The 13,367-nt window shown below is 44.2% G+C and overlaps 1 protein-coding gene across 1 annotated transcript in view; it reads right to left on the bottom strand.

Moving 5' to 3' along the window:
* The window catches only part of LOC131110063 (zinc finger protein 385B-like), a 37,000-nt gene that overhangs the window by 13,770 nt on the left and 9,863 nt on the right, over positions 1-13,367 (bottom strand). The window contains exon 4 of the mRNA XM_058062754.2: positions 6,008-6,283. Within this exon, the coding sequence (XP_057918737.2) occupies positions 6,008-6,283 (276 nt within the window). The remainder of the gene's footprint in view (positions 1-6,007; positions 6,284-13,367) is intronic.

Genomic DNA, 13,367 nt, shown 5'->3' with positions numbered 1-13,367 from the left:
TCGGTTAAATACACCACATGGTGGTGCTGTTTTTATACTATACCCCACCATTAGTTCCTGATCCTATCCATCCTGGTCACTCCTCAATCATCTTCGGGACTCCACCAAAGTGCTAGTACAGCCACGTGAACAAATTAGGATTTAAAAAGTCAAAGTAAAAATAAGCATTGCGTTGAAAAGATATACACATTAATGAGTGAAAAACTCCCCACGCACGGCGCCTTTGTCTTTAACAGACTGCAATTATGCGAGCTAATCTGGTCATATTTCCTCAGGGAGGCATTGGCATAATTGGCAGCAATCTGCACCGTGACACGGACGCCTTTCCTTAAAGTGACTTGTCACATCTGGGAATGGCGCTGTACTTGGCCCCCTATAAGTGGGGCCAATTATCAAAACAAATGAGCCGCATCTAGTGACGCAGAGGCAGATGGCTGTCGGGAACGTGACTCCGCCTCTAAGTCAATCACACACAGGCGGGAAAAGTGCGGGATTGTTTCGAATAAACGGAGGAACTATGACAGTTTTCCATGAAGAATTGGTTCCGTTTGTTTTTTCAAGAGGTAAGCGGTCTTACCTAACAGCATCTCCACGTGTTTAGGAATGATTCCGCTTGTCACTCTCTTTTCCGTGTTCAAGTTTCTCTTGTCAGAATTCCTTCCATCAAGGAAATTTAGACAAATCCCGACAGTGCGACTCCTCTTTGGAATCTCGGAGGTGAAATGGCAGTCCTCTTGTCAGTGACACATTGTGGCTGTGATTCAAAGTGGCACGAGCAAAGAAAGTCGGGATGTACGTGCCGCAATTAAAAGCGTCATGCTCTGCTGGTCCCGATTTTTTTTTTTTTTTACCGAGACGGCAGAGCGCAAGGGAAGTGGATGCCGAGTGTGTCTGAAGAGCAAGTGTGTATTCTTCTGTGTGTGAGCATGTAAGACCGCGAAAGAGCGCTAGAGTGAGCGAGAAAAGGGGGAAGTGAGAAAGAGACTGATTATTAACAGCGAGAACATCCTTCATCCGAGCCCTCCTTCTTCCTTCTTTCTATTCAGGGTTCCCACCTGCATGCTCCCCTAAGGACACTCCACTATAATGTCTTTCCTTCCAGGAATGACTTCAAAACAATAGCGATAATTTATTAGTCTTTCACTGTTTCAATGCTACAGGGTTGTTGCCACCAGGCAGTGATGATGGCAAATGGATGGCAAACTATTTAAAAAGGGGAAATTATACTTTTTCATCATAAGTCAGCCATACTGGGACATTGTTGTGGTCCATATAGCAGATTAGAAGGTCCTGATTCATTAGAAATGATTATATCCACACTCCATGTTAATTATGCAGACTGATAACAACTGGGGTGAGTTAAGCTTCCTCACAATCATTGATGCTTATTTTGGTCACTTGTATTGAGTTGGGGACTCCCGTAGAGCAACTACACACAATAACGATCATTTCTAGGGCTACGTTCACACTGCAGAGTTAGGATGTAAAATTTTAATATTTTGTTTAAATCTGGGCTGCACGGCGGTCGAGTGGTTGGCGCGCAGACCTCACAGTTAGGAGGTTCAACTCCACCCTCGGCCATCGCTGTGTGGAGTTTGCATGTTCTCCCCGTGCATGCGTGGGATCTCCGGTGTCCCTCCACATTCCCCAAATATGCTAGGTTAATTGGCGACTCCAAATTGTCCATAGGTATGAATGTGAGTGTGAATGGTTGTTTGTCTATATGCGCCCTGTGATTGGCTGGCCACCAGTCAAGAGTGTACCCCGCCTCTCGCCCAAGACAGCTGGGATAGGCTCCAGCACGCCCGCGACCCTCGTGAAGATAAGCGGAAGAAAATGAATTTTTAAAAAATGACGATATCCAGTATGTCAGCCAATATCCGATATATTGACCGATAACGGATATATCAGCCCATTAAATAAGAGCATTGATATTAAGAGGATATACATATACTGTACATTAGCATATATTCTTATAATAACCAAAATACGAAGTTTAATTAAAAACACGGCTGTACGGTGGTTAAGTGGTTAGCAGCCAGGCCACACAGCTAGTAGACCCGAGTTCGATTCCACCCACGGGGATCTCTGTGTGGAGTTCTACAGGTACTCTGGTTTCCTCCCGCATTCCAAAAACATGCTAGGTTAATTGGCGACTCCAAATTGTCCATAGGTATGAATGTGAGTGTGAATGGTTGTTTGTCTATATGTGCCCTGTGATTGGCTGGCGACCAGTCCAGGGTGTACCCTAGTCTCTAGCCCAAAGACAGCTGGGATAGGCTCTGGCACCCCCCGCAACCCTTGTGAGGATAAGTGGTAGAAAATGAATGAATGTATTGCAATATTTGATTTGACTAATAATAGGCTATAGTCAACCACAAGACAGCGATCAATGAATTAATTTATGAATTTTTTAAACTTAATGACTGTATTATGGACTGAGTGGTTAGCATGCAGGCCACACAGCAAGGAGACCCGAGTTTGATTCCATCTCGGCCAGGTTTTCTCCGGTTTCCTCCCACATTCCAAAAACATGCTAGGCTAATTAGCGACTCCAAATTGTCCATAGGCATGAATGTGAGTGTGAATGGTTGTTTGTCTATATGTGCCCTGTGATTGGCTGGCCACCAGTCCAGGGTGTACCTCGCCTCTCGCCTGAAGACAGCTGGGACCCTCGTGAGGAAAAAGCGGTAGAATGAATGAATAATTAGTAATTATTCAGTAATTGTTTGCCATTGCGAAAGAAACAGTCGGCAACCTAGTTTTCCACCAAAAGATGACACACAATAACCAGAACTGTCATGCATTTCAAACATCTCATAGACTAACATTTTCGTCCAGTCTCGTCAATGAAAACTCACACAGCACTAGCAAAAGGTGTTATAAGAGATGAAAATGGTGGTTTGTTCCATTCCCTTTTGAAAAGGGGAGACCCCCACTGAAGATCCCCATTAAACCTCTTTCACGCTAGCCTTTCCATGCAGCTAAATAAAGGCAACGTTCGCTCAGCTGCGGGAAGGGAATGGGTATTATTAAGGTGGCGTAATCGTCACGCAACCCGAATTATGTTAATCGTGACCTTAATTGACTTGGCTTGTCCCCATTTTGCTGTCGCAACCAAGAAATAGAAACAAAGGCAGGGGGGCTTGCAGAAATAATTGTCACGTAATAATTTATTTTGTCTAAGCTTGTAGGTTGATCATTAAAATTCAAACAAAGGTTTGAACATTTTTGAGTGTTTGAGAGAAATGTGAGAAAATGTTGTTTAAGTATATATATATATATATATATATATATATCATAAATGTAAAAAACTTCGCAAATTTCCCTTATTGCGTGCTATTTTGGGAAGCTATCCCTTGGAAAATACTGTATTAAAAATGGGGCTGCACGGCGACTGAGTGGTTAGCGTGCAGGCCACAGAGCTAGGAGACCCGCGTTCAATTCCACCATCTGTGTGTTCTCCCCGTGCATGCGTGGGTTTTCTACAGGGACTGGCAACCAGTCCAGGGTGTACCCCGCCAGCACCCACCACGACCCTTGTGAGGATAAGCGGTAGAAAATGAATAGTTTGATCTGGGGCTGCACGGTGACCGAGTGGGTAGCGCATGGCCACGCAGTTAGGAGACCCGAGTTTGATTCCACATCTCTGTTGAGTTTGCATGTTCTCCCCGTGCATGCGTGGGTTTTCTCCGGGTACTCCGGTTTCCTCCCACATTCCAAAAACATGCTAGGTTAATTAGCGACTCCAAATTGTCCATAGGTATGAATGTGAGTGTGAATGGTTGTTTGTCTATATGTGCCCTGTGATTGGCTGGCCACCAGTCCAGGGTGTAGAAGACAGCTGGGATAGGCTCCAGCACCCCCGCAACCCTTGTGAGGATACATAAGCGGTAGAAAATGAATGAATGAATGTATTGCAATATTTGATTTGACTAATAATAGGCTATAGTCAACCACAAGACAGCGATCAATTAATTAATTTATGATTTTTTTTCCCCGCGACCCTTGTGAGGATACATAAGCGGTAGAAAATGAATAAATTAATGTATTAAAAATATCAAAATGGCTGAACAGAACACTTTTATATTACGTATTAGTACTATTCCAGAATCTATGTCCTGCATACAAATCCGCACAAACTCCGTGGAAAACTTTTAAGTCTGAGTGACAGTGGACAAAGCCTATTATCCGACACATAAAAACGGCAATAAGGTTGTGATGATGACAAAATGAGGTTGAAATAAGGTAGACACTAAACAGTGGCCATGGCATTAATTTAATTTTATGTGCCGTGCTGCCCCGCACCGGCTAAATACGCCTGTTGAGCTTATAGAAAGAGACAGCATCGTAAATCAGCATTAGATGTGCCATTTTATTGGCCGGCGTTGCTCATTACAGATTCTTTCTTCGGAGTAATGGCGGTGAGTGAGGGTGATTTATGGCCGCTTGTCAAAAACAGGTGTGGAGAAAATAGCATCACTCGTAGAATAGTAAAATATATACATGGCCGATACACATTGTAAATATCTAAATAAGTCTTTACTCTCCTGGTAATATGTCTCGGAAGGTAATACTACTATATAGATACACAACTATTGCTTGGTTCCTCCTTGGCACATTTGGGGCAACAGGAGTCAATATTTTCTTAACCAAATAATCCTGCACAGCAGATTAAGAAGAAAAAGGGCAAAAATTTGAGCTATGACACTTTGTGGGGAACTGTGAATATTAGAATACTACACGACATGTATTGCAATATTTGATTTGACTAATAATAGGTTATAGTCAACCACAAGACAGCGATCAATGAATTAATTTATGAATTTTTGAAACTTAATGACTGTATTATGGACTGAGTGGTTAGCGTGCAGGCCACATAGCGAGGAGACCCGAGTTCGATTCCACCCTTGGCCATCTCTGTTAAACATGCTAGGTTAATTGGCGACTCCAAATTGTACATGAATGAATGAGTATGAATGTGAGTGTGAATGGTTGTTTGTCTATATGTGCCCTGTGATTGGCTGGCCACCAGTCCAGGGTGTAACCCGCCTCTCACCCAAAGGCTCCAGCAACCCCCGCCACCCTCGTGAGGACAAGCGGTAGAAAATGAATGAATGAATGAATGTATTTCAGTATTTGATTAGACTAATAATAGGCTATAGTCAACCACAAGACGGCGATCAATTAATTAATTCATTAATTTTTTAAACTTAATGACTGTATTCTGGATTGAGTGGTTAGCGCGCAGACCACACAGCTAGGAGACCCAAGTTCGCTTCCACCCTCGGCCATCTTTTCTCCGGGTACTCCGGTTTCCTCCCAAATTCCAAAAACATGCTAGGTTAATTGGCGACTCCAAATTGTCCATAGGTATGAATGTGAGTGTGAATGGTTGTTTGTCTATATGTGCCCTGTGATTGGCTGGCCACCAGTCCAGGGTGTACCCCACCTCTCGCCTGAAGACAGCTGGGATAGGCTCCAGCAACCCCCGCAACCCTTGTGAGGATAAGCGATAGAAAATGAATGAATGTATTGCAATATTTGATTTGACTATTAATAGGCTATAGTCAACCACAAGACAGCGATCAATTAATTAATTTATGAATTTTTGAAACTTAATGACTGTATTATGGCCTGAGTGGTTAGCGCGCAGGCCACACAGCGAGGAGACCCGAGTTCGATTCCACCCTCGGCCATCTCTGGCCGGGTTTTCTCCGGGTACTCCGGTTTCCTCCCACATTCCAAAAACATGCTAGGTTAATTGGCGACTCCAAATTGTCCATAGGTATGAATGTGAGTGTGAATGGTTGTTTGTCTATATGTGCCCTGGGATTGGCTGGCCACCAGTACAGGGTGTACCCCGCCTCCCCCCATGAAGACAGCTGGGATAGGCTCCAGCACCCCCGATTTAGTAGTGTCAGGTAGACAGGTAAACAGCAGAACAATACATATGTGATGTAATGGTGACAGATGAAATATACATTAGAAAGAGTCATGTGTCTACCTGTACCGAGAACCTTCGCCAGCCTCCGTAGTCTCCTCTGGTGCGTCTTGCCCTTGTAATGTATCTGAGCTTGGGCGCCAGAATTGAGTTGAATGTTGCACACCTGGCACACGGTGGCACTGGTGCTACTGCCTTGACGGCGCTCCCGTTTGGCCCGGTGTCCTGGTGCCGCCTTCTTCTTGTCGTTGTCATCGTTTTCCTCCTCGTCTTCCTCTTGACTCTTGGGAAGAAGACCGCTCTCCTGAGAGTCCGACATCGTCCGGGGACACTTCATATCTATAGTGAATGAAATGAAATGGCGTCAGCGTGCATGTGTGGTATGTCACTGACGCTTCCACAGGGGGGCAACATGACTCCATGGTAGTGGAGTACCCCTGGCACTATGATGGAGAATCCTCATAGTGACCATTGTTTTTTTTTCCCCCAACAGGCTTTGATTTATCGGTTAATACATCATTTCAACAATGGGAAAATAACGCAAAATAAAGACAATACATCACAATCATCAACTATCATGTTTAGCCTCGTTTTTCTCCAATTCGGTAGAGTCGGGTATGAAATGCCCCAATGTCCATAATGGCGTCTTCAAGCGACGGCAACAACCCACCATCAAATATAAGACTAAAATTCCCACAATTATTTGTTTTAGTACTTTTCATGTGATAACAGCAACTGCAAATTAGAATTTTTCTCCTCAGACGCCTCACTTTAAACATCCGCCGCCATTTTGCACGGGAAAAAAAAAAAAGGTGCTGAAATTTCAATTCGTCCGCGCGAGAGATGAAAGCGGAATGGAAATCTGTTTTTGTTGGAATTTATCTGCCTCCGAGCAGCGACCGGCAACTTCAAAGCTCGCAATCCGTCACCAGGATTAATTTTCAGTGATGCTCCACGCTGCCATCATGCAGCAGGGACATGCACAAAAGACGATGATGGCGTAATAGGCAGTCGCTCAGCACAAGCAGGTGTTCATTCAGGGAGCAACTTACTTTGTTTAAGATTAGCGGGCATGGATTAAAAACATCTAAAATCAGGGCTCATCAACCACTGGGCCCCAAAAAAAAAATCACCTTTTTTTTTTTTTAAAAACATATTTTATTTTTGGAAATCAATTATGTCAAATTAAATGTAAATTATGTAGTTTCTTTAATTGAAATATCAAACTTGAGAATGTTCAATATATTTGTATTTGCTTTTCTACTGAGTGTCGCGGGGGTGCTGGAGCCTATCCCAGCTGTCTTCAGGCGAGAAGCGGGGTACACCCTGGACTGGTGGCCAGCCAATCAATCACAGGGCACATATAGACAAACAACCATTCACACTCACATTCATACCTATGGACTATTTGGAGTTGCTAATTAACCTAGCATGTTTTTGGAATGTGGGAGGAAACTGGAGTACCCGGAGAAAACCTGGCCAGAGATGGCCGAGGGTGGAATCGAACTCGGGTCTCCTAGCTGTGTGGCCTGCGTGCTAACCACTCAGTCCATAATACAGTTATTAAGTTTCAAAAATTCATAAATTAATTAATTGATCGCTGTCTTGTGGTTGACTATAGCCTATTATTAGTCTAATCAAATATTGTAATACATTCATTCATTTTCTACCGCTTATCCTCACAAGGATTGCGGGGGTGCTGGAGCCTATCCCAGCTGTCTTCAGGCGAGAGGCAGGGTACACCCTGGACTGGTGGCCAGCCAGCCAATCACAGGGCACATATAGACAAACAACCATTCACACTCACATTCATACCTATGGACAATTTGGAGTCCATGCTAGTAACCTAGCATATTTTTGGAATGTGGGAGGAAACCGGAGTACCCGGAGAAAAATTCCTCAGCTATGTGAAATCAACGTGCCAAGGAATGGAGTTTGGGTAATGCTTAAAATGACCAAAATATTGCATGAAACCATAAAACCTTTTTTTGGAGGTGTTCCAATAGCGGCCATTACATGCCGTAATGATATGTTTCTTTTTATCTGTTTTTTTTTTTAATCATGAGAATGCACAGAAAAGACATGTCTTAATGTCTGACATAAGAATTATGGGCAAAATTTGTAAAAAACAAAACAAAACAAAAAATTTAAAAAATGACAGATTTCAAAAACAGAAAAAACATGGCCTAAATTACTACAAATTTAAATAGTAACATTTTTTGTCAGTGAAGTATAAGGATACCGGGAGCGAAATACACCCCTGTGATGAATATCAGTACACCTTCCAGCTCGCGCATGCCTGACCCCTTCAGGCTGCAATGGTACTGCAAGTACCTCATGTATGACATCACCCAATTAAAGACATTAGTCCTGGCGTATAATAAATGTTTCTGCAACACATAATGGCAGGCGCCATGAGCGTTAAGACGGTAGGCGGGGCTTGCTTACTAAACTTCCTTCCTGTATTTGATCAGGAAATATGCAAAATTCTAAAGATAACGTCCTTATTTTGCATGTTATGCTGCCTGTTGTCACTAGCAGCGCTCTAAATACCAAACTAAATCCAATCACATAAAGCAGACGTCATAAAAGCTAATTTATGTCTCTATCTCCCACAGTGAGTGTGACCCCTGTGCATGCCCACATCACAATGACAAAACACTGAATCACGGCGTGACCAGACGGAAGAAAAATGATGATGTCTGTTCGGAATGTTTGCTATTCCGCTATAACACAATTCTTTCTTAAGCTGCAAAGTACACACTAAACCCACAAAATACACAGGACTCATTTCACCAAAATACACCCGTCACTCCAAACCGACAGTCAGAACCAATACTGAAAAGCTTGATTAATGCAGAATGACAGGTGGACTATAATTAAAGTTGTTGCTAGGCAACTGTGTGGCTTTTTGTGAGAGTTTGAAACCCCCTTCAACACACTAATGGTGGCTCAATCATACTGTAATTTGTGCACAAAAGGCCAAGAAATTGGACAGTTTCTGGTGAATTCGACATGTAGCCGCCATCAACATGACAGAGCCACAGCGGGAAATGACTGACTTGGTTTAGGTACAGTAGCTTTGGTGAGCATAAACACTTGGTTGCATTTACTGCGATATTATTATACAAAAGTCATTCATTTATTCATTTTATACCGCTTATCCTAATGAGGGTCGCGGGGATGCTGGAGCCTATCCCAGCTGTCTTCGGGCAAGAGGCGGGGTACACCCTGGACTGGTGGCCAGCCAATCACATGGGGAAGACACTTTGGACACTTTTTATCAATTGGCCTGGTAGTCTGGGATTCCTTGCTTAGGAGTATCGATCCATCTGTCTGTCCGTTGTATTGTTCAGGGAAAACATACTTTACATTAAAATTAACCAGAAATTGCAGAAACAAGATTGGTTTAATAATATTTCCACATTTTGTAAATCAGCAGGAAGTCATTGCAACACAAAAATATACACCGTATCTCCTTCTGTGTGTCACAGCACTGTGTCAAGGTCATTGGCTAACTCATACAGCAGTGATTCACACTGTTAGGTAAGTGAGTGGGAACGCTTAAGAGGGAGCATATTTTTAGTCCCTTTATTTCCATGGGGGTGGCAGGGGTCCTCAACATGAGGAAACGGTGCCAGACAATGTTTATTTGTTCCTATTTCAATAGACAGTAGACGCTCCGTAAAACGTTAGCGGGTGAGCTAAACTACTACGACTGTATACTGTACATGTACAAACTCATACATAAATACTGAATGTATTGGCAGTGTCCCATCGCAAACATCTGCCCCCCCCCCCCACCCGCGCCCCCATCGAGTGGACACCTCACAATAATCAGCAGATAACACACAGCACTGTGTAGCAGGAGATTAGCGGCAGTGTTAAACAAAGAGGCTGAGCAGCTTTGTGACATGCCAGCTCTTTAATTAGACCCGTGGTATCTGACAACATTCAGTACATACATACAAGTGGACACGCACTCTAACGGGCACCAGGCAACACAATATACACAACTTTACAGTTTAAATCATAAATAAGCAACAATAAATAAGTAGCTATGTGGGGCAGGCACCTACAGTATATAAACAGTAGCAGCACAATAGTCAATGTTCATTCATTCATTCATTTTCTACCGCTTATCCTCACGAGGGTCATGAGGGTTCTGGAGCCTATCCCAGCTGTCTTCGGGCGAGAGGCGGGGTACAGCCTGGACTGGTCGCCAGCCAGCCAATCACAGGGCACATATAAACAAACAACCATTCACACTCACATTCATACCTATGAACAATTTGGAGTCGCTAATTAACCTAGCATGTTTTTGGAATGTGGGAGGAAACCGGAGTACCCGGAGAAAACCTGGCCAGAGATGGCCTAGGGTGGAATCGAACTCGGGTCTCCTAGCTGTGTGGCCTGCGTGCTAACCACTCAGTCCATAATACAGTCATTAAGTTTAAAAATTTCATAAATTAATTAATTGATCGCTGTCTTGTGGTTGACTATAGCCTATTAGTCAAATCAAATATTGCAATACATTCATTTTCTACCGCTTGTCCTCACAAGGGTTGCGGGGGGTACTGGAGCCTATCCCAGCTGTCTTCGGGCGAGAGGCGGGGTCCACCCTGGACTGGTGGCCAGCCAATCACAGGGCACATATAGACAAACAACCATTCACACTCACATTCATACCTATGGACAATTTGGAGTCGCTAATTAACCTAGCATGTTTTTGGAATGTGGGCTTACACCGGGAGAACATGCAAACTCCACACAGAGATGGAAGGAATTGAACCCTGGTCTCCTAGCTGTGAGGTCTGCGCGATAACCACTCGACCACCGTGCAGGCCCCGATAGTCAATGTAACACAGATAACAGTAACCTACTCAAAAAGTCATTTATTCCCATTCTCCTGGGAAATAAAACCACAAAAGTCTTCCTCTCATAATTCCTTCATCACACACGTCATCCAGGGTGTAACACCCCGCCTCTGGGATAGGCTCCAGCACCCCCCCCACGACCCTTGTGAGGATAAGCGGTAGAAAACGAATGAGTGATGGAAGGTTGTGACTACCGGGTTGTCACTGCGTATTTGCACAACATGTATACATTCCGATACAGTAGGTGGAGGTATGCTAAATGTAGCATAAGAATGCGTCTATACTAAAGTGAGTGGATATGACGTAGCTTAAGTTCCACGTAGGGTCACTTGGGGAATGGCTGGATTTTCCACACTATTTCTGCAGGAGTTATTTGTGCTGTGGACTTGCTAAGAAGTACGGTACAAAGGGATCAGTTATATCATAGTCTGCCTTTGAGTCATCATAGTGTGAGTGGAGGCCCTGACGAAAGCAGGTATGAGTCAACAATGTGATCGCCGCACAAATACCAAAACCTGATTTCTCTGTGTGTAACGGTTAGTAACGTACAGGGAGGGGTTACCCGCACGAAACACACTGAATGACGGACAGGAAGTGTAACAGCCTTGCAATTTAGTCACACATCAACTGGATGTAAACAAACACAGTGCAAACTTGTGCTGGAGCCTATCCCAGCTGTCTTCGTACGAGAGGCGGAGTACACCCTGGACTGGTCACCAGCCAATCACAGGGCACATATAGACAAACAACCATTCACACTCACATTCATACCTATGGACAATTTGGAGTCCATGCTAGTAACCTAGCATGTTTTTTGAATGTGGGAGGAAACCGGAGTACCCGGAGAAAACCTGGCCAGAGATGGCCTAGAGTGGAATCGAACTCGGGTCTCCTAGCTGTGTGGCCTGCGCGCTAACCACTCAGTCCATAATACAGCCATTAAGTTTCAAAAATTAATAAATTAATTAATTGATCGCTGTCTTGTGGTTGACTATAGCCTATTATTAGTCTAATCAAATATTGCAATACATTGATTCATTTTCTACCGCTACCTGGAGAAAACCCACGCATGCACGGGGAGAACATGCAAACTCCACACAGAGATGGCCGAGGGTGGAATTGAACCCCGGTCTCCTAGCTGTGAGGTCTGCGCGCTAACCACTCGACCACTGTGCAGCCTTGTTTTATTTACATTTATTTACACAGTCAATAAAATGAGCTTTAATCCTTGTATGGCCATTTTTTTCAAGAGTAAAAGTGCATTTTTGTACCTATTTTTACAGCAAATGTGGGCAATGAGCTCCTCTCATGTAACAAGACACACACACACACACACACACACAAGAAAGAATAAACTATTTGGACACCTTGTGATTGTGAAACCCCTTGGCAAGCACCCAGCTGAGTAAAGGACAAGGGATCAAACCAAGGACAAGAGCGTTGCGGGGAGATAAGAGGTTAGCGAGGCAAAGAAAGTGGTGTGTTTGTCCAATGATGAATATATGTATGTGTGTATGGGAAGTGGGGGCGTTCAGATAAAGCCACTGAAGAACAAGATTTATCTGCGAGAAAACTAAAGGCAAATATTGTATGTAGGACTCAAGACAGAGGTTGATGAAATTATGGTCTGGAAAAAAAAAAAGCGCAAACAGTGCAACACTGGAGGGGATTGATAAGTTGACTGCACCGCAACCAAGGACAACAATAGTGGGCATCTGCTGTGGACCATCTGGGGAGGCCTTAAGGCTGGTAAAGGGGGTGTGACCTCTGCTTGAATGACAGCAGTAAGACTGGAAAAAGCCATTAAAGGAAGTACACACGCACAATCCAATACGTTCATATGACATGTTGAGGGCCGTAAAGCATACAGCATCGGTTCTTTGGCTCCGACTGGGAAATGTGGGACGCAGTCAAGATTTCTTACGCCTCTTCCTCTTCCTTTCACACGCAAAATAAAGACGTGACCCACATTTTTTCATAATAGATTTGGGTAGCTTTACCAAAGGAAGGTTGCAGCTAGAGTTAGCATGGCTCAGTGATGGAAAATTCTCAGAATTTATATTATACTGAATGTGGAGTGGGCTGCACGGAGGTCAAGTGGTTGCTCACAGCTAGGAGACCCAAGTTCGATTCCACCCTTGGCCATCCCCGTACATACGTGTGAATGTGAGTGTGAATGGTTGTCTATATGTGCCTTGTGATTGGCTGGTGACCAGTCCAGGGTGTAGACAGCCGGGATAGGCTCCAGCACCCGCCGCAACACTCACACTTCGCCATCACCGTACATGCGTGTGAATGTGAGTGTGAATGGTTGTTTGTCTATATGTGCCTTGTGATTGGCTGGTGACCAGTCCAGGGTGTAGACAGCCGGGATAGGCTCCAGCACCCGCCGCGACACTCACACTTCGCCATCACCGTACATGCGTGTGAATGTGAGTGTGAATGGTTGTTTGTCTATATGTGCCTTGTGATTGGCTGGTGACCAGTCCAGGGTGTAGACAGCCGGGATAGGCTCCAGCACCCGCCGCGACACTCGTGAGGACAAG

Source organism: Doryrhamphus excisus, unplaced genomic scaffold (assembly GCF_037039965.1).
Source record: "Doryrhamphus excisus strain RoL-2023G ecotype Guam unplaced genomic scaffold, RoL_Dexc_Guam_v1.1 HiC_scaffold_24, whole genome shotgun sequence".
NCBI lineage: Eukaryota > Metazoa > Chordata > Actinopteri > Syngnathiformes > Syngnathidae > Doryrhamphus > Doryrhamphus excisus.
This window is presented reverse-complemented; position numbering and strand designations above follow the sequence as displayed.